This window comes from Lagopus muta, chromosome 7 (assembly GCF_023343835.1).
Source record: "Lagopus muta isolate bLagMut1 chromosome 7, bLagMut1 primary, whole genome shotgun sequence".
Classification (NCBI taxonomy): Eukaryota; Metazoa; Chordata; class Aves; order Galliformes; family Phasianidae; genus Lagopus; species Lagopus muta.
Genome location: NC_064439.1, coordinates 20,597,466 through 20,619,419, shown reverse-complemented (window position 1 = coordinate 20,619,419; position 21,954 = coordinate 20,597,466). Strand labels below are relative to the sequence as shown.

Below are 21,954 nucleotides of genomic sequence, written 5' to 3'. Positions count from 1 at the left end.
CAGCCAGAAGAATTTGAGAAAAGCAGGTTCCCCAAAGAAAAGGAATAGCTCTTGGTCACACAGGAGTGCATCAGCAGTCATAGGCAGAAGGCATCAATGTATTCCTTGTTCAAACTTCCAACCTTCATTAGGTTTTTCCACCCTTCATCAGATTTTAGGCTGTATAAAATGTCTGTCCCTGTACCAACCAGAGCTTCTGAGGGGCAAGGAGAGGGGATGCAGCTGTTGCTGTAAAAAAATAATCAACCCTAATCTCTCCCCAAAATTAAGAAAGCAAGGGGCACTTTAGAATCTCAGTTTCAAGTTCAGCATCAGTTCCCCAACAATACAACACTGATTTTTTTGAATAATTTTATTTTTTAAGAGAAGTAAGATGAAAAACTGCTTGAACAGAGGAATCAAGTCTTAAAATCCCAAGAATCTCAAACTGTATTCAGTGCTCTCTGTTACTGTGTATTACTAGTGTAAAGCACAGGAAAATTCACAGCTCAGTAGATGATGTAAACTCCAAAGCATTTTGAATTCACATGCTATTTTCTGTATTACTGAGATTCAAAGTACTTTACTTTGTAGTGCTCGTATATTATAAATGCAGTGGGAACATCCCTATACAGAGATGCATTCCTTTTATGCAATCCAGGTAGCAGAAACGACAGAATTTAGAAAATAGCATATAGAAGGCTGCCCCCCTCAGGCTGCTTCATGAACCACTACCAACAGGCAGCACAATCACTTAAGACAATCGTGTGGTTGCTCTGAAGTACACAGTTAAGTGCTCCACTGGCAAAAACAGTACCATTAGACTACATGTTACCACTAAGACATAAATACAAATCTCCCAAAAGTTCTCCATTTCCAACACCGTGTTTCTCAAAAGTGTTTGCATTGTTGAGGCATATCATATTGCATAGTTCTACTGCTTGCATTGCTGTTGCAAATGGCCACATTACTTAGTGTAGATCCCACCAAAAGAGGAAGACTTCATGCAAATTATCAGAAGTCTAAGCTTGAATATAACAGTTCTCTTACACCGCGTTTCACTTATAAGTACTACAAATAACTTGTGAACTTGCAAAAGTTCTTCTCGTCATCAATTTTATAGCTGAGCTGTAACTGTTAACTGAATTATGTCCTGGAAACACTGGAATAAAGTTCTGCACAGCACTTCTGCACTGGTCTCTGGGCACGACTTCCAGGAAGAACATAAAACAACGATCCTGTCAATACAGAAAACAATGGAGTTACCACTCTTAATTGTCACAGTCTTGGACACGTTATACAAATTGTTCTGAAATATCAAATTATCAGCAAGCTCTGAATCAAAAACTAGCCAATAAATAAACAAGTTATCTCAACATCCAGAAAATACAGGGTCTTGGGGCCTTCAGTAATGACAATGTTTACAGATCCTGAAACAGGGTATTTTGATTTCTACACGCACAGTGACATCACTTTGCTTATATCTTAAAATGCTTCAATAATATTTCCTCTCTACAACTCGTTTAAGGTTAAAGTACTTTTTCTTTCTATTTACCCACTACATCTCAACTTTTATCTATTTATTTTAACAGAGCAACAGTGAAAGTATATTGGTTTGTACGCTCAAACTGAACCCACTCTGCAATGAAATTTGCAGTTAGCTTTAGACACGAGCTATCCAAAATAAACTAAATCATAAAAAAGCAGGTCATCTCAATGCACTCCATTTACTTCATTTGCTGAACAAGCAGTAATTTTTGTCCAGAAGGTGAGTAAGCCAAAGTTGCATTTTTCCTACCCTTTCATGAGAAGTGAAGCCAAATGCATTAGCTTCTCCTCCGTCCTCCATGCCCTCCTGTACTGCAGCTGTCTATCCCCTATCCCAGGCAATAGCTACTTTTTTTTTTCTTTTTACAAACACCTTTGCAGTTGATGATGGCTAAGAGCAATGCTTATTTTTAAAGGTTCCTCCTGTTGTTCCTCTTCTTAGCTTCCCCACTCTTCGCTTTCTGTGCCTCGTCAGCATCTTGTCACTACACCTCCACCATCTGTCCTTCCTCCCATTTGTGTTTTTCAGAATGTTAATGCCTCTGCTCTCCCTTATCTAACCTTTCAACCTTTTCTGACATGTTCAGCCATGCTCATCTTTTCCTTCCCTCAGCCTAGTGTTTGCTGCCTTTCCCACCACGATACAGTCAGAACCACATCCAAAATGAAACAACATCCTTACCTGTCATCTCTGATTGCATAAAAAAAGCCATAGCCGTGATATACCATAGGGAGTGCACATCCACTAAATCTGGTGTAGCCGGTCAGACTAGTTGAAAGAACAAAGTTCCCACCTCCACCACTGTAAAACATCAGAAAATAAAAGTGAATTTTGTCACACACATCAAGAGATCATCACACTTAAGGCCATGTAACGAAGTGAGCCCTCAGTTCCAAGGGGTACAATCTCTTCACAGTACAAGGCCACCAGTTACCTGGCTGTGAAGGCAGGGTCCACAAAGAGTTCTGGCACTGGCAGTCCCTGCTCCTGTGCTATGAGAAGGAGACCCAGGAGATGACGGTCAAATCCTGTCAAAAGAAATGCAAGTTCTGCATCATTAACAGCAGCATTTCTTGGTTTTCGGCTGTTTCAGTTCTGGAAGCTTGAAAAGCAGCTGAAGGACAGATAAAATGACAGAGTCCAGTTGAAAAAAAAGGTTCATACTGCAGCATACAAAAACACTTCTCAAAAGCATGGTCTAAGATGCCATCATCACTTTAAGCTTGCACCACTGAGCCCAAATGCAATGAGCTAAGTGGTACAAATTGAGCACATATCCTCCAGAAAACAAAACCCAAGAAAAATATTTCTGCAAGGAGGAGTTTCACATGAAATTGGCTCACTGGCAGAAAAAAAGTGAATTAATATTTAAAGTGAATGGGTCTTTAAGGCTGAAGGAAGATGCAAGGACTAGCCTTTAGTTTCTCTCCAAAACTTTAAATATGAAGTGTTGATGGGTAGTTTTTACTGCAGTTGAAAACGAGACAGAAAACACGTTAGCATACGTTCCCTTTTTACCCACAAGGAAACAATTTCTGATCCCTGAGTACCTCGTCCACTCTCACAGTCTTTCCTCATTCTATTGTGCTTTGCAAATGCTGCATGCATCAGCTGTAGGCGTTCATAATTCTGTACAAAGTAAGGGGAAACAGGTTAAGAAACAAGAGAAGAAAACATTCCAGATGAGTAACACATCAGCAGACACAGATCAACAAGCTCTTCCTTTCACAATTTTTAGCAATAGAAGAAAACAGAGGAATTGAAAGGTACATAAGAACCTTCTGACTCATCCATTTTCTTAAATTTCTCTAATTCTTTTCTCCCACATCCAAATTCCTTTCTTATGACAACTTACTCATTTGTTCCCTGCATCTCTGTTCTGCTACCTGTGTCACTTTTGTACTGAACAATATTCTAAACCTCACGCTCTTCCCCATACAAGCTGAAACAATGCAAAGCAGACATCATGAACTACAGAAATGAAACCCAAAATTCTACAGTACCACTTACTTAGAAAACACATCAGCTGTTAGCAGGTTTGCCTATCATTATCAAAAAAACCCAACATGAAGCATATCTTACCTCTTTAATTGAAACACACAGATGCCAACCGCATTCCCCTCTATTCTCTACTGATCAAAACTTCACTTCCACAACTGTAATTCTGCCCATCACTGTCTGATTTTTATGAATATGCTAAATTGAAACTTACACATTAAAAAGAGAGAGAACAGAATATAGATATATGTTTTGGTAAAAGAGGCCTAGGGAAACACCTGTAGACACCCATGAACTTGGCTTGCACTTCGATTGCTAGTACTTGAACAACTCCTTTGTCCTCATGAGTGGCAGCAGCACTGAACGTGAACCACAGCCAGCAGTCACTCAATTTGGACAAAAGCCTAGCTACTGAGCTCACTGCAGGTAGTAGAAAACATGGTGTAAATGGGTTTTCATCCAAAGTACGTGAATTCTAAAGGGGGGGGGGGGGGGGAGGGGGCTGTGCACTTTAAAACTAGACTTCTGATCCTCTTAATTGCAATACCATTGAAGAGCATACCAAGACCGCAACAGTTCATTACACACACACAAAAAAAAACACAACAGCACCAGGAAACAGAATCATCACAGAATAATTAAGGTAGGAAAACACCTCTAAAATCAAATCTAACTGGCAACCCATCATCACCATGCCCACTGAACTATGTCCCTCAGTGCAGCATCCCTGCATTTCTTCAATGCCACCTCCCTAAGGAAGCTTGTTTCACCACTCTTCCTGAGAAATTTTTCCTAATAACCAGCCTGAAAAACCTAAGACAAATTCTTGGTCACACATACATTATTTCTGTTATATTCCTGCATTTTTCTCAGTATGAAATAATAGAAAAACATAGAACCTCTGAATTTCCTTCAAAATATGTAGCTCTGTTTCAAAATATCCTAGTTTCATTTCTAAGAACTCTAAGAAACACGGTGAGGACAACAGAGAGTTTTTGTACAACTTTCACTTGGCAAGAGCAGCATGAAACCCTTTACCAGTCAGGGTCTGCAAGTCAGTCGCTGGAAAAAGGTCCTTGGCAGAGCTGTTCTCAGGCAAACTCTGGAATACATCCCTGTTGCCCTCAGGACAACAAGCAGATTTTAATCTTGCTCTCAAACTCAACAATTAGATTAACATTTCCTCATTTCACTTAAATATTGAAACAAAGGAACCACTCCACAACAGAATATAGTAGTTCCTAGCTAGTTCTTTTCTGAGGTGTGAAAATCAGAGTGAATATCTGTATGGGAACTGCTGAGACATGGCTTGAACCACTGACAGTTCATCTGGGAAAGGACCAGGTCAGCCCTGGCAGCACAGGTGAAGGCAATTCAGCTGTGTGACCAGAAGGAGTAGAGCCTGGGTGCACCTCTCCCTAGATCGCATTTAAGGGCTGACTGCCACAGGGGAAGGGCCTCTTTCTGGAGATCCCTCCCTTGTGGAGTCCTTTCTGCGAGCCTAGATCTTCGGAAATGGGTGAGCACCTTTACTTTTCCTGTGAAATACTATCCTATCCCCGCTGGTCCCTTTGCTATTACACTCCTGTATTGCCCTTCCACCGCGTTAATCTTTCCAATTCTAACAATATCACTCAAGACAGACTTGAAACTGAAGTGTAAAACAGAACAGAAAAAAAGTATCAGAACAAGCCCACATGTGACAGCTCACCTCTGTCACAATGACCACAGCCAGACCTCAAGCAACATCAGTATTTCAGGTTTGTCTCACTGGAAACAAGCCAGCTCTCATTAATGGGACAGTAGTATAACAAAGGGTTAGCAATTAAAATGACAGGCCTTCTAAACACACTGCAATTAAAGTAGGGTTTCCATATTTACAGTGGCAGAATGATCCAACATGGATTTGCACCACTCTACTGCTTCCATGGTACACGGTCTGATGGTCTCTGTGCGGCCATGATAGAAACGCCTGGTCATTGCAGTTTCGTAACAGCAGCCCGGGCTAAGAAGAAAAATTAAGGAAGAGAATCTCATTAACTTAACTACCTGCTCTTTCCAGGGAAAAACTAACTAACAAACAAACCCCATATTCTGTGAAGTATCCTATCCACCCAGCTCAGTTACAAGCATCAGTAAGGCCCTAATTTATTTATTTACTTTAATTACAGGTCTGAAAAGGAACCACAAAGGAGCCGGAGGAGCTCTGCAAGATTCTGTATGAGACAGATGACTGAAGAAGTGCCAGTGCTGTTATTCCACCTTGAGAAGTTCGGGTCGTTGTGGCTATTTTCTGCTAACTGCACATGTACCAGCTTTAATATAATTAAGCTAAATCTATGCAAGATTCAGCCTCACCACATACTGCCATCAAAGAAATCATCTACACCATGCAAACCCTCAAAGATTAAGTAATACTTGAAATAGGCAGTGTTTCCCAATGCTCTTATGTTTATATGGACAAGGCTGAATCTGCCGCATACTGATACCCAGCTAGCTTTTCTCTGGAGTGTCCTCAGTCCTATCCCACTCTAACATTTAATACACAGTTTAACTGCAACATACCAGTGTGCTTAAAACAAACTTTAGAGGGTTTTTTCTAAGTCAAATCATTTACTCCAATGTCTAGCAAACAAGTTCTAGCATCCTGAGATACTGGCACCTCCAGTGATTAAGCATCATATGACTGTGAAGAAACTCTCCCTTCTGAAGCAAACAGTACTTGCCAGTAGTGACTCATACGAGGCACCATCTGGAAGAGTCAGCAAAGAGGACTTTGGGAACTCCAGGAAGAATGCTGTCTCTTCCCAAAAATACAAATGAAAATATTACAAAAATACTGAGCCAAACTTCTGGAAAGTCACTTTCTTTATTATTTTGCTCTGACTTTCACATCTAACTGTGCTGAAGGGAAGTGAGACATGAGGCTTTTCACAAATTTGGAAGATGGATCACTTTTAATCATTTGCTACAGGTAAAGATTTTTTCTCCACCTGAACAACTACCTAGCGTTACAGAGTCCTGACCCACTACAAGTTTGGTATTCAACCCATTATTAACTTTGTGCAGCCCAAATCTATGTTTTCATGGATTCCACACTATGTACACACATGATCTCCACGGGGCATAAAGACAATTATTTGGAAGTCAAGAGCAAAAGCCCCTTGAATTTCAGTGGCAAAAAAAGTATACAATGTTCAAAGTAAACAAAATCTTACTTCTTCACTGTTTTATCGCTACAGCAAGTTACAAAGAGGCCACTGCATTATGTCTCCAGATCTATGCCTTTATTCAATGATCTATTTTTCCATTCCTAATCTGGGTAATGAGCTTTTCTTACCGGCCATGACATTTATAATAAGCCAGCTGAAGGGCAAGCTGCACAAATGTATCTGGATGAAGCTTCCTCTTCTTAATCAAGGCTTTACCAAAAGATGTGAAGGCATAACACGCTAGTTGCAGGTCAGATATCTGGCAAATCACAGGAGGAAAAAAACAACAACACAGAAGTCAAGTAACTTCAAATATCACAGCTTGGTTCACTCCAGATGCAACACATTCAATGTAAGAAAACAATGGTACAAATTTAACCATGGTCAAATCACAATTCGCCAACCAAAAAACATATTCACTTGTTTTCTGGCATGAAGACTGTTAGTAAAGAATGCACAAATGCAGTGAAAAATTCAGTGACAATTAGGAGAAACAGTAAGAAATCTCACCTTTTCATAATATATTTCTTTAGTACGTTCAATTTCATTTATAATTTTTTGGTCTACTGTGAATATAAGTTCCTCTGGCCACGGAATATCCCTCACTTTATCTGATCCCTGGGAGTAGACAAGCAAAGAGAGAAAAGAGAAACTGTTATCCATTAGAAAAAAACAAACAAACAAAAAAAACAAAACAAAAAAACCAACACAAATCCATTAACCAATACATCTAGAAGCTTAAAGAACACATACCTTCCATTTTCCCTCATTTTCAATAATCTTTTGTTCAGCAGAAGATAACATGGTGATTAAAGCCATGGCATCAAAAGGAGCATGCTGTAATCATACAGGACAAGATAGTACATTATTTGCATTACTGCAAGAGGATCTAATTTTTTTTTTTAATCCCTGGCCTACTTATTCCCCCCAAGACTAACAGTGTTACTGCACAGCATTGGACTTGTTTTTCTAGTTCTTCTGCAACACTTCTGCAACAACTAATGCCAGTTATCTTGCTGCTTTGACTGCTCTGCAGCTAGACATGCACTATAGCACTGCTATGGAGAAGCAGATTTTAAGCACGATGTAGACTGTCCTGTCCACTTCAGTATAAAAATAATTCTGTTCAACAGAAAGGGCTCGTTTTAAGCCTTTGTCTGCAATTATTATCATTATTATTATTTACTCAGGAACTCCCTCATTAAACAGTTTCAGAAATAAGATTATGATTTCAGAACTCAAGACCTTAATTCAGGTATGATGTAATATCCAACACTGGAAAAACAGACTGGCTTTGGAAACCTGCCAGGCAAGGTGCCAGACTACACCAAAAGGGAACACATTAAGTATTTAACACTCTGAAAGAGAGAGCTTATTCAGTAAGTACTTGGAAAGTTTATAAGTGTTTTTTTTTTTTCATACTTACATCACAGAATGCACTGGAGGTTCCATTGGAGAAGAATATGCTATTGTAGGACTTATCTCCCCAGCGCACAGTTGGATCACCTGCTAGGCCCAGCCTCGTTAGCTAAAGCAAAAATTACACACTGTGGGTTTTCAGAAACACCAAACACATTGCCAACCTCTGTCAGCTGAACCAAATCTACACTAACACGGTGAGGCCTAACTGAGAGAAAACATTTTCATCCAGCTGAAGAAGAAACATGATTATAAGCCTAAAAGTTTAAATCGAGTCCAAACAAGTTGCTGACTGTATGTCTAAGGACCTCGAAGCACTGAGATCTAAAAGATCACAAAGGTGTATTTTAGCTGTTCTCTCTTCCAAAGTCCAAACAATTCAACCTATTTGTTTCTATGGATCAACAGGAAATGTGACCTGAACATTTACCTGCTTAATTCTCTGTTATGAAGGAGCAAGAGATGCTATTTTTTATCACAGAAAGAGCAGATGCAGAATATATATACACACACAGAACAGAATATATAAAGAACAGAGAAGAATCATGAAAAATCCTTAGCTACCTCTGTGTAGTCCTCAGGAGTTGCGTGGGGACTAGAATCATCCAGGCTGACTACAAACAAACTTTGCTGTATTTTTTCAAGATGAGCTAGGTTCTTTGGGTCCAGACTGATTAAATAGTCACGTGTCTAGAAAGCAAGAAGTGACAGAGCTAAGTGAAATGACATCTTTCCAGAGATCACAATACTTTTATGAGGAAAAAACTGTTGAACTATTCCAACCTCCGCCCATTTTGTCCTTTCACTGCTTGTTAAGGCTGACAGTCCTGGTCCATCTGGTTCACTATGGCATCTTTTCTGGATGTATGTAAGTTGCCTTTAACAAGATTTCAAAAACTAAAGTTAACAAAGAACATACAGAGGCTGCATCAAAATCACACTTTCTCTCTCTTTTTTTTTTTTTGTTTTCACATTCACAAGCTAATATGAAATGTAAGGAATACAAGTCAGATACTAAGGGCAACTGGATGTCTCCTTTGTTTTCAATTGCTGAAGTTAACTTCAATTGCAGCTACCAGCTCACTACAGACCTACACATAAACAATCACAACCTTAAGGTGCAATGAATGTTCTTAAAATTGAATTTAAGACTTCAACAGCATAGATCAAACTTTCCTGAGCAGCAAAAATCAGCAATACTCCAGCTTTGCAGCCTTTATAAAACTAACTGGATACAATGGCAAAACTTCCACTCAACAGAAACTCAGAAGCTTATAGCAGAACAGTAGTTAGTGTGTAACTGAGTCTTTCCATTCAAGATGCATAAGAATACCTATCTTTTCCTTGCACTGTCTGTTTGAAAGACTAAGACCACGCAGCCCAGCCATCAACCCATCATCGGAATCAGGATGATCTTGTACTTCAGTAGTACATCCTTGGAACATAATGCAGAAGGGCTAAATGAAGTTGTTTCAGTAGGAATCACCACAAGCATGTGTCGACAGGGAGCTAACTCATAGTTTGTATATCTGTTTTTCAACCCCCTTACTGTTCCAGATAAAGAAAGCAAGCAAGTTACAGATGTTTAAGATTGAATACACTAATCTGGCTCGTCCTTTGTTCTGGCACTCTTTCCTATTAAATGTCACTACTGAAATTTACTATTTAATGAGCGAGATTCTTTCTCTCTGCTTCTCAGCAGCAGTTTAGGACTATGAAAAGAGCCATAGTCACTCTTCCTCTGTTGAAAAGACAAGAAATGCAAGCAAAATATAACTGTATTGCTCTGTAGTAAGAAAAGCCAATGTATACTAAGATTTTTGATGCTGCTGAACTCAGCAACAGGAAATCCAGTCCCTCCACACCGTTAGGATTGTAGTGTAGTCAAAAGGATACTGGTAGCATGACCAGTGAGGACTGGTCCTTAAACAAATGATGTTACAGGACGGATAATTCTGTGCTCAAGAAGCTTCACACATACATGATCTTTCCTACTGGAACACCTTCATTAAGCCCTTTCATGTGATATTCTATGAGTGTGCTACAGAAGTATATCACCATGATTCATGGCAAGAAGGTGCCACCTGCTAAATCAGAATCTACCAGAATCTTACTCTTCAGCTGCGGTCTCTCTCACCCCTACTTCTTTAGGGTGAGAGGGAAAGAAACAGAGACTGTCTTTAGTATGTGCTCAAACAGAGTATTCAAAGCAAGGTAGTCTGAAAACCTGGAAATCTCTGGAGCTGTCAGCATGTTGCCTTCATGTATAGCATCAAATGCAAACACTCGGCCTCGACACAGGACTACTAAGTGAGATGGGCATTCACCTTCAGTCACTGAAACAAAGCAAAGTAAAACATGAAAATCCAACGCTAGGGAGAAAGTGAGCAACAGATAAAGGAAAAGTATTCAGCAAGTCCTACAGATCCTCTTTTTTCAAAATGAGGAAGACTCCATAGAGTTAAAAAGAGGAATGCATTAGAAAGTTCAAGATTGATTGTATAACCTTACTACAATTCTGAAGTTTAAGAGGACTCAAATCTACACAAGCACATAACTTTCACCATTATTAACTAGTTCAAGCCACTGTCATTACTTAGCGGTAAATCTAAGTAACTCATGCAATTTGTAAGCAGAAACATTCTGTGCCAAAACAAGTGTTAGTTACTGAAAGTTGATACAAACATTTTTCTCTTGCATGAAGTTTTGTTCTGTTTAAAAAACAGGCAGTGTGAAAGGCAGGCAGGAAACATAATGCATTTTTCTGAAACTGAGCCGCTGCACTCTGCCATGAGACAAAGAGGAAACATATGCTACTTATTCACAAATACATAACTCAACACATGCTCCCCAAAAACCTTAATCTTGACCATAAGGCCCTTATACATCTATCTTCCTGGCTCTACGTTATATAGAATGTAATATAATTCAATATGCATCTGATCAAGGACATTAAAGAACATGGAATTTACCATTTCAAATAAACTCATTTTCACAGATCACAAACGTGACATCTAATGTAACAAAACAGAAGGGATTACATCAATTTGGGGGTATTTTTGATAGCATCCTCCTAAGTGCAGTTGCCTAAAGCAAGGCATAGAATTAAGTTTGGAAGTTAAGATACCTAGAGTCATGTGTCTGACCTAACACTGCACTTGAGGGACATCAACTCAACACACCAAAATCTATGAGCTCTCTGTTCTCATTAAGGTGACTGCTGCAGTGTAAACCAAGCAGCTCTCCAGGCTCCACTGATCAAAGTCACTTGGGATCACTTTAATGTGGTCTTTAACTGCAACCTGACATTACCTGTCAAACCTTAGGTTTGTCCTAAATCTTTAACTTAAAGTGTTTTTAGACTGTGTCAGTTCCCTCTGTAGCCAGTGGAGAAACAGATCTCTCTGCAGATAGCAATTTCTTCTGCTTCTCTTATATATCTGCATATTTGGAAAACCCAAATTCTTTCCTAGAGGTACTCATATTACTCCATGAATCACACAGAACAAAGGTAACTAATTGGACTAAGCATTTCCCCTGGAGGCAGGGAAACGGATTTCACCTGCTGTGTACGATATGAAAAATAACATAAGCATGACTGTTTAATAAAGCTTTTGTAATATTTTAAAGGAAAAAAGGGATGTGAATTGCTTGTGTATCCACAAAACCCCACCTTTGTTCATTAAGTGTGATCATAACATTGAATTTCCACTGCTCGAATGTTTCTTCTACTTTTGGTATTTACCTCTTCAATTTAACCCTAAGAAAAGCCCACAAAACTTGCCTTCTGCTCTGCATTTTTGCTACAATTCCTGTGGCACAGTGACTTCCTTACACATTTTCTGTGGAGCAAGGCCTGCAGAGCCTCTATTCTCTCGAATTCCTGAGTCTTGCAGGAATTCCTATCTCCCATGATTAACTAGAGCAGCATGCCTGAACACTTCTAGAGGCATCAGAGCAAGTGTCAGAGGGGTGTTATGACTTCAATTTGCTGGTTGCCAATATTACAATCATTTCAAAGAAGGACAAATAAGAACATTACACTTACTCCATCTCTTGACCACGCATCCAAAAAAACTGTTAGAAATTTAAGAAATTGGCTTCAAGAATTACCATAGAAAATAAGAAAATAAGAACTGACACTCAGTGTCACTCACAGTAACACTCAAGGTAACACTCAGTGATAGAAAAATACATAAGAACTGTTCCAATAGAATGTACAGGAACACACTCTAGAAAAGCAACCTAGGGAAAAAGATAATTACAAACGATGCTGATGTTCTGTCCAAATAATGCATCTAATAAGCTCACATTTGTAACGTACAGAATTTTTCTTCTTCTCTTTCGTAACGCAATCACACTTCTAACAGATATCAGCTTGGTAACATACAAATTGAGGTAGAGTCTTCTTGTAACCTTGTTTAAAAAGGACTAAATATTGCACAAAAAAAAAAGAAAAAAGTAATCAGTGGCTTAGATTGCTTCCTTATATAAGGACACAACATCCAGTATCTGATTTAGTTTTTGAAGACAACTTTGATGGTTAAAATGACCACTCCGTTAGCTCCACAATACGAAATCATTTGCTTGTATTAACCTACAATCTGCATTTACTTACCAGTCTTAAAATAGTTGCAGAGTGAGTCTCTGGTAATTCCAGGAACCTTGCAAGTGTTAAAGAGCATTCGAAATTGGCTCATGTCCAGAACAGCATTCCCAGATCTCTCTATAATCACTTTCTCTCTAAAAGAAATATACCAAAACTAAGCACAAGGGGTAATTATCCAAGTAAATCAAGGTAAGACAAGCCTACATTTCACTGCAAAGAACTGATGCCAAGAAGCACTTTTCCACTACTGAAGTACACACAGATCACTAATGTTTAGAAACAATTACTTCTTCTTAAAAGTCTTACGCTCGTAATAGCTCCCAGTACTTCAGGGTGTGCCATACATTCACAGATGCTCTCTCTATCTGAGTGCCTTCTTTGGGTGGCCAGCAGTGTTCAATGTAGGGACCAGGGCCTCCCATGTTACAGTTTATTTGCGTTGATATGCGAAGATCAAGATAAGCCACATTCAGCCACCACTCCTCCAGCTGGAAATGGAAAATGCTCAGCATCAGAGTAATTTTCAGACACTAATTTTCTAATAATCACAGCATGATATGCAATTTTTGTTTATTTTTTTAACATTTTGAGCAGTAGCTCCTACATAATAGGAGGCAGGACAGTAGTTCAAAAAGTAATTGCTGATGCTAATGTCACATCTAGCTCTTATTTTCAAGAACTTAAAATTCAATACTGCTTAAGTAGATTAAAGTAATAGAAGGTAAGTAACTTACTATTTTAGTAAAGGAACTCTTATCCCCCCAGTTTGAAAAAAGTCACACACAGATAAACACATTCATATCCACAGGACAAGTGGCAGACATAAGGGAGACCGTAAGATTAAAAAAAAATCATAGCTAAGAGTCTCTCAAAATTATATGCCAACCAGCAACTAACCACTTGTTCTCCAAAAAGATACTGCTATCTTCCTTCCTAGCAGCAGAGTAACACACCTACAAAACTGAGGAATAAGCTGAATTATGATATTTGCATATCTACATACGTACCCAATTCCTCCTGGTTTTAGCTCTTTCCAGTAGTTTCTGATGCAGCTCTTTGCCAATCCCATTTTCAAATTTTTTAACAATATCCTCTGTTCTTTGATATTCTTCTTGATTTAGAAATGGCTTCACTGCAAAAAGGAGATGTATTTAAAAACAACTGCATGCTGAGACATATTCCAGGATTCAGATGTCACAGGCAAGGGAGTAGATGAAAGCACTCAAGATTTGCTTGTCTAAAACATGCATTTTAGGGGGGATGGAGTGGACAGGACTCCTTTTAAAAGCTATAAATAAATCACAGTGTGTTCTAATAAAGACATACATGCATACTTTTAAACAAATTCAGGGATCAGTAGATGAAATATTTACCAGATAACTACATCCAATACATTTTGAACTCTAGCTGGAAATATTATGCAGCCCTGCAATTCCACCAGCTGAATTCAATAATAGGTAAGTTTATGGGAACTTTGCTTATAAATTAATACACTGAGCCATACATGTCTGTTACCTTACTGCACCATCTGTACGCTACTTGCTCTTATATTCAAGCCCATTCACAGACTACAAGCACTTTACTCATCAATTCTCCTATGTTCCCCCTACTTCAATGATAATGGCAGTTAGTGATACCCAATTTTTATGTGTTAAAATACTCTTGGATTTTTCTCAGATCATACACAATAATACAGGCTGTAAACATTTGCACAATATGTCATGATAAAAAGGGTTTTAGGAGGCTTTCTGATGACAGTAATGATATCTATGGTCAGCAGCAAACACTGCCAGTCAGTACATGGGTGTATCTCAGTGTTTTCTCACAAATAACCTTGCATATAACATGTTTTCTAGTATTTTTATACATAGATTGGCATATCACAGGCAGACAGAATGGGGGTGTGGCAGTTCTGCTCACTCAGTGCCTACACAATGAGTTCTGATTCATATTTGAGGCTGCTGAACACCGATGTAAATCACCTTCTCATCTGTCTCTCTTGCAATAAACTTGTGATCAGCTTACCAGTGCAAAGAAAGGAGGAAAGATACACAGTTACTAAAAACTAAACAAGTATCCGTATTATCTTTGATCTACCTCTCGGGAGAAACAAAGCAGGGCAAGGTCCTCCTGCTATATCCCACTGGAATAATGACTGCTTGATTGCAACCACTTTTTTCTTCTGCACAGAATTGCGAAGCTGAAGTTGGAAGGAGCTCAGGAGACCATCTAGCCCAACACCCCAGCTCAGCAGAGTTAGCTACAGCAGGCCGCTCAGGGCTTTAATGGGCTTTGAAAACCTTCATAGACATGCAACCTCCCCAGTAGCAATCTACTCCAGTGCGCAACCATCCTCATAGTACAGTAAGTTTTCTTGCATGTAAATAGAATGCCTTGAATTTCAGTCTGTGCCCATTGCCTCTTGCTCTCACTTAACACCACTGCAATGAGTCTGGCTCTGCCTTCTTTATCCACCCCCAGCAGGTATTTATACACTTTGCAAAGTCCTTCCAGGCTGAACAATATCACCTCAGATAAACCAAACCCTTAATCACCTTCACAGCCCTACACTACTCTTGCTCCTTCATGTGCATGTCTCATTTGTCCTTGCGAGCCCAGAAATGAACACAGCATTCTGTTCCAACATAGAGATCCCTTCCAATCCAAGCCATTCTAAAGACAATCTAGCCCAAATCCCATGTCAGCAATGGGGACACCTTGCACTAGATCAAGCGGCCCAAAGTCCCATCCCATCCCACCCGGCTTTTAATGCTTCTAAGGATACGGGACTCGCCTATACCTGGAATGTGTGCTGCTGATCATAAACCTTTGAGCCCAGGAGCTGAGAGTGTTTTCAGTCCACCTGACTGTTCACTATCTAGGCCATATATTACCAGTTCAGCTATAAGCAACGTACACTGTTCAGCAATAGGTTTCTATAATGTAAATAAGACATAAGCCATATATATATATCTCTTCTGCAGAATTTAAGTTACAGCAACAATTCAAGCTGGGCACCTCTGAGGATAGGCCACAAATACAGAAATCCCTAGGCACTTATACAGTCTTTATACTGTATATCCCCCAACCCTTATCTGGGGGTCCAGACCAGCCATACCAAGGCTGGGGGTCTTTCTGCTCTGAGTTGACTCCCATCACTGTCTCTAGACACGCTGTTTTCTCTCATCTTCAAGGCTGCTAAATCCGCACAATGGAGTTTTTCTTATATTTCAGTTTGCTCCTGCTCCTAAGTGGGTAGAAGTTCAGTGGCCTGCATGCACCCTTAGGCCTTGGCAAATTTAGCTTCTTATGTTAAGAAAGCTCTATGTGAGATTCCTATATTCAAGCAGCATAGCAAATTGCACGACGGTCGTCTCATCATAAAAGATTATGAGGTTGGTAAGCATGATTTCCTCTTCATTAATCAATGCTGACCCAGTCACTTCCTTGTCCTCCTTTTTTGGAGGTTGTTTTCAGGATTATTTGCTACATCACCATCCCAGAGATCAAGGGTGACTGATCTGCAGTTCCCCAGATCTTTCTTCTTGAGCAGTGGAGGCACTCGCCTTTTTCCCCTCAAGAACACTCTCCAGTTAAAATGATCTTTCAAAGATGATCAAAAGTGGTATCTCAGTGACAAAGCCCAGCTCCCTCAGCAATCACAGGCACATCCACCCCATTCAAGCCTTTGAAATCACTCATATCCAATTTCTCTAAGCACCCCCTCTGCTGATCCTCCTCCACCAAGGCTAGGCCTTCCTTTCAACATGATTTCATTTTTATGGTGATCTTAGAAAGAATTCCAGTATTTTTAATTACCTATCTTAAGGAGAAAAGCAAAGACCCATTTGAGCTACATCCTAGCTCCCTTATGTCCAGAACAGTACAGTGCAAGTCTTATTGGTATTTTACAGATTTCATGGGGGAAAAAAAAAACAAAATGAAACAAAACATGGACATCACAGGTGCTATTTATTTGAGGTATAACCAAGATGTCTTGAGGACTGGGTGGACATGATGCTCAGATGAGGGTGAGAACCAAGTCTGTTCAGCTTACAAAGAGAATGCAAACGGCAACACATAGCAAAAGTAAAGCATGACTCTTCCCATGTGCACAGGATTAGGATAAGAGAAAAATGGACTCAAGCTGCAATACAGGAAGTCTCTGACAAGAAAAATATGAGGGCTTATTTGTTGATGGTGGGGCTTGTTTGTTTTTATTCATCCTCCTCCCCCATTAATTGAGGGTGATCAAACTGACTGCACAAGGAGATTGTGGAATCTCCAGCATTGCAGGGATTCAAAACACAGCTAAGCAACACTAGAGCAAACTTAACTGAACGACCTTTAAACAGGAATTTGATTTAGATTAACCATTCAGACAACAATTCTATGATCGTGTGAATCCTTTCCATATAAAAACAACTCAATCGGATGTAGAAAGGAAAGGCAATAGAAGGAAGGAGCAAAACTCAGATCCTCACTCACTAGACTTCAGTGAAATACCTGGACTGTCTCTGGACCCATATATCTTGTCTTCACTTCTGCATAGAGATCAGCTCTATTCATGAACAATAAGTATCCCATGACTGATGGCTTCAGTTGACTATAGTTAAGGAACCTTTCTAGAAGGCCAAGGCTTGGGGTTTTCATACTCTTGAACTGAGTTGAAGTTTCTGAGTCTAAACTTCACCTGAACTGAAAGGCTAAAAAATGTGGTTACATCCAACTTCTTTCTTCAAAACAAAGTTAATCATTCTGAATCCAGAGCAGGCAGCTACTGTAAGGCTTTGAGCAGGATACCATCTGAGATCCAGATTTTCCAGTTGACTGGCTTTAAACAGATAAGTGCTTTACCATCAGGCACAGTGACTCATGTGAAGTGCCCAGGGTTCTCCTCTGACCAAGAGAGGACAAGCATTCTCAAGGAATGATTCAGAGCACTGTAAAGGGTCATTTGGATGTTCAAATCCCTCTGAAGAAGCCTACACTCCCTTTGCTGAAATCAGTGAGGTTTCTCTCCACCCAACTCTCCAGCCTGTCCAGGTCCTGCTGAATGGCAGCACAGTCTTCTGGCATGTCAGCCACTCCTCCCAGCTTTGTATCATCAACAAGCTTGCTGTGAGTGCACCCTATTCCTCCATTGAGATCACAGACGAAGATATTGAACGTGACTGGAACCAGCACCAACCCCTGGGGAACACCACTAGCTACAGGCCTTACACTGGACTCTGCGCTACTGAACACAGCCCTCTGAGCTCTGTAGCCAGTTCTCAATCCACCTCACTGTCCACTCATCACCCCACACTTCCTGAGCTTACCTATGAGGATGTAAAGGGAGACAGCATTGAAAGAGCACTGAAATAACTTTCCTTCAACTTGAAGACAGACTAAAGAAGATCAACAACAGCGATCAAAATTACAGGATGGCTTATGTACGAGGACCAGAAAGTAGAAAACAACTTCAGCATGGAAAAAAAAAATTCAATTGAGGAAAAGTGTGATAAGCTACTTATGAAAAAACTGATGAGAAGCAGAAAACAAGAGCAAACAAATTCAGTCAGGTATCATCATTCCAGGAGAGTTATTTATTAACTTGGAAAGCCAGATAGATTTACAAAATTAAGCTCTAAAGGGTAATTGTTATTGCACATTCAGTACCATTACAACACAATTTAAGTTAACCTACACTGCAACAGAACAAAAGCATTTTGTTATGACATCAACCTCTACCCCTCAAAAAACACTATTTCATCATTCTGCATCAAGAAGTTATGTAATTAGGAACAACAAAGAAAACCTATCAACTATTCCTCTGATGGGGAGGTTCCTACTATGCCCAGGATAAAAGAGAACTCTGAATTTAGGGATTTGTTGATTTGGGAAAAAGAGACTATGATGTAACAAAGGACCGTGCTAGGGACAAAACTTCAGGTTTTACTGCTACCATTTCTCTATTACAGGTAAGATGGTAAGACATGGCAGACATTCAAGAGAAAAGCTCAATATCTCTGAGTTCTGAAAATGGTTAAAGGAGCATAGGAAAGAAATCTGAAGATAATGGCTACCTTCACCCTCCCCAGTATATCAAAGTTGCTCTGACAAGTCAGCTTAGTTTTATAAACAAAGCTAGATACATTTCCACTGATGTTTTCAAAATTTCTCTGATGCTGTTTTCTTTAGGCTTGTCAAAGCAGAAATCTCCTTAAGTTAAATTATCAAAAAATGCCCATTGATGCTTCTTCCTACTGCTCTGTAATTAATAGTATTAATGTGAGAAACACCATTTAATTACCAAAAAAAAAAGTTTGAAATCACTTTTTTTTTTCTTAACCTTTTTTTAAAAAATCTTTAAACACAAAGATTCTGTGCAAACACAGTCATGAACAGGCCAAGTAGTCATGACACAAAACAAAACTTGTAGAGGGCAGAATATTTTTTATTAGACATAGCTGTGGGGAAAAAAAAAAAAAAAAAAAAAGCCCTCTGGAGGGGAAAAAGACACGAAAATAAAAACCAATAGAAGGTAACCATCTTATACACCCAATTCCCCTCTTGCTGAAGAAGAAAGGACAAGCGGTTAAGGTGGGAGCTTTCACGTAAGTTGCTCTGGGCACTTAGTTTCCAAATTTGAAAGTGATGCTGTGCCCCAAACATGACGAAATTCCATCCCCCTCCTCAACCTCCAGAGTCACGGCAGCTGGTACAAGCTGCATACGAACACTACCTGGCAAATATCAGCCTGGTTCCATGTGCACACACCACTCCACTGTTAAATCATTACCTGAATCAAGGTATTTACTTAAAGATTCATCCAGAGGAGGTACAGGCAGCGGAGGCAGGGAATCTTGGTACTGAAACGTTCGCTCTTCAGAGGACTCGAGCACTTGCTTTTCCATGCTGTAGACCTGCAGCACGATATTAGGTATATTAATGACGCTGCAGATAAATGCTACGCTGCCTCCCTATTCCTTTTTTATTTTCCTTTCTTTATTTCATTCACACAGTTAAAGGCATACGTCATAGGAATCTCTATGAACAACACCCAAACTTGAGGATTCTGTTGGCCAGCAGCCTCAGAAGCATATACACATCAGGGGAACGTTGACCAAAGGGCTCCCAACCGCTTCTTTCTTGGTTAATTCTAACTAATAAACTCAAAACTACGCCTTTTCCTTCTCAAAACGCAAGCAGCTCGCCCCCGACCCACCCTGCTACGTCCCCCAAACCCCTCGCACACCTCCAGCCCGCCGCCTACCTACCCGCGCTGCCGAGCAGCCGCTGAGGGGCCGTTACCCGACCGAACCTTCGAGCCCCGAGCGAGATGGGCCCACGCGAGGCCCGAGGCCGCTGCCACCGCACCACGGCGAGTTTACACGTCGGCTCAGGGCCTCGGCCCAGAGAAGCACGGAATCAGCCCAGCCACGGCGCTGCCCGGCCCGTACCGCTCCCTCTCGAGCACCGCTCACCTCCCCGAGCCGCCGCCTTCCGCGGCCGATCGCTCCCCGCCCGCCCTTACCTCTGCCCCACTTCCAAGCGGGCCCGGAAACACGGCGGGGTGGGGCGGGGCGGGGCGGCCGTGCGCAGGCGGCCGGGGCTGGGGGCCCTGCGGAACTGCAGGGGAAGCGGCTTCGCGGAGCTCAGCGGCTCGGGGGGCGCTGCTGGGCTCGGGGATGGGAGGGAAAGGAGGAACCGGCTTCTGCTTGGCGTGCGCCGTGTGCGCCCTGCGTGAGGGGTCCCGGCGGTGTGCCTCGGGGGGCCGTGTGTGGTCGTCTCCTGAGATCCCCCGTGGGCTACGCTCGGGGCTATGGGACCTGTAAGGAGCTCAGGCCGGTCCTCAGGGGTTCCGCTGCCCTGGGTGAGTGGTCAGCCAGGGAGAGTGCGGAGGAACCTTTGGGGTAGCGGTGCGATGAGCAGCTCTGCAGAAGAGGAGGATGAATGTGAACGGGCAGCAAGGCTAAGAGTGGAAGTAAGAGCAGCCCTCTGCAGAAGAGGAGGGTGAATGTGAACAGGCAGCAAGGCTAAGAGTGGGAGTAAGAGCAGCCCTCGCTCCTGGAAGCAAGCGCTGCGCTACGCTTATGGCTCAAGCAAGCAACACAAGGCCTCCCAATCCTACTTGGCTATGGTTAATGAGCTTTCTGCCTTAAGTCACCTGCAGGACTGCCCTTTGGCACCTCCAGAAGTGCCGCTGCTACCCATATGTAGAGGTGAGCAATGTGCAGCGGGTAGCCATGGCTCAACACAGGTGTACCACACCTTTGTCCTTGGGGGACATCACTGCCTGGAAGAGCTGCTGAGACCTTGAGGCCTCAAGGAACGCCTCTCAGCAATTTATAAAAAGCTGTTGGATGTGACATTGCTATTGCAGATAGGAGGCTGAGGTGCATGTTAGGCTATCTGCGTCATTCAAGAGGCAGGAGATGTAATCTCGTTCTTCAAAACAAAATAAAACAAAACAATTTAAGAAGTTTTGCAGTATGCAACAGTTATTTTTAAGCAAACTTAAGGCTTACTTAAGATTTCACTTCACAGTTGAGAATTGAGCTTGGAACATGGCAAAGTCAGCATGTGATAGAAAACATTGCGTGTGATTTTTGCAATCCTTGGTAATTATACTATCTCTTGATCATTCTTGCCGTGAAGCATTAGTAATTGTGAAATAAGAGAGACCACTGTTTCATAAACTGAATCCCAAATGGCAAATTTTTGAAATGCTGCCTTAAAGCCTTTAGTTGTAGCAATGAGTATTGCTATGCTGTTATTTGAGTTGGGGCCTAGCCAAAAATTTTCCATCCACGCATTTTAGATAACAGCAAGATATGCTAATATTCTGTTTAGACTGTAGTGATGAAAACAAGGAGAATTTTGTTTTCTGTGTTGTTCCTCAATATTGTACTTACACAGGAGCACACCTAGCATGGACACTGTGAAAGCAAATTGGGAAAAAATGAGTTGTTCATCTGCTGAATTGCTGCTTAATCCTACTCTTGTGCTAAACCTCAGAAGAGGATCATAATCTAAAACTGTTCATATCTAGAGATATTAAAGACAGAAAATGTTGTAAAAGGAACCATATCCCCTTTCTTTGCTTTCTTCATGGCTTTAGCATCACTGGGCACCAGTCTCTGTGGTTTCCAACAGTGATTGTGACCTGTTCACAAGATCTGCCATGGTATCCAGTGGGCAAA

The 21,954-nt window shown here is 40.9% G+C and overlaps 1 protein-coding gene across 3 annotated transcripts; it reads right to left on the bottom strand.

Moving 5' to 3' along the window:
* Positions 1-731: 731 nt before the first annotated feature.
* CROT (carnitine O-octanoyltransferase) lies at positions 732-20,358 on the bottom strand. Of its 3 annotated transcripts, none has more exons than XM_048951129.1 (17): positions 20,286-20,358; positions 19,551-19,674; positions 13,774-13,898; positions 13,073-13,254; positions 12,776-12,900; positions 10,385-10,493; positions 8,941-9,034; positions 8,722-8,847; positions 8,165-8,266; positions 7,492-7,575; positions 7,249-7,356; positions 6,867-6,997; positions 5,408-5,531; positions 3,079-3,157; positions 2,463-2,556; positions 2,210-2,329; positions 732-1,217 (listed from the first exon to the last, which is right to left on the bottom strand). In XM_048951129.1, exons 2-17 carry the CDS (start codon positions 19,663-19,665, stop codon positions 1,097-1,099), a joined length of 1,839 nt encoding a protein of 612 aa, XP_048807086.1. In that variant the 5' UTR covers positions 19,666-19,674; positions 20,286-20,358; the 3' UTR covers positions 732-1,096. The 3 variants fall into 3 exon arrangements, with proteins under 3 accessions (XP_048807086.1, XP_048807087.1, XP_048807085.1); XM_048951130.1 differs by having other exon boundaries at positions 20,236-20,310; XM_048951128.1 differs by lacking the exon at positions 20,286-20,358 and adding an exon at positions 20,029-20,275.
* Between the last annotated feature and the right edge of the window lie 1,596 nt (positions 20,359-21,954).

Bases quoted from the DNA above. Each gene is read 5' to 3' on its own strand.
- CROT (XM_048951129.1), bottom strand. From the start codon at position 19,665: ATGGAAAAGCAAGTGCTCGAGTCCTCTGAAGAGCGAACGTTTCAGTAC. The intron at 13,255-13,773 runs GTACGTATGTAG...TTCCATTTCCAG, and splicing joins CTAAAACCAGGAGGAATTGG to CTGGAGGAGTGGTGGCTGAA. The intron at 7,576-8,164 runs GTAAGTATGAAA...GTATGATTACAG, and splicing joins CCTCCAGTGCATTCTGTGAT to CATGCTCCTTTTGATGCCAT.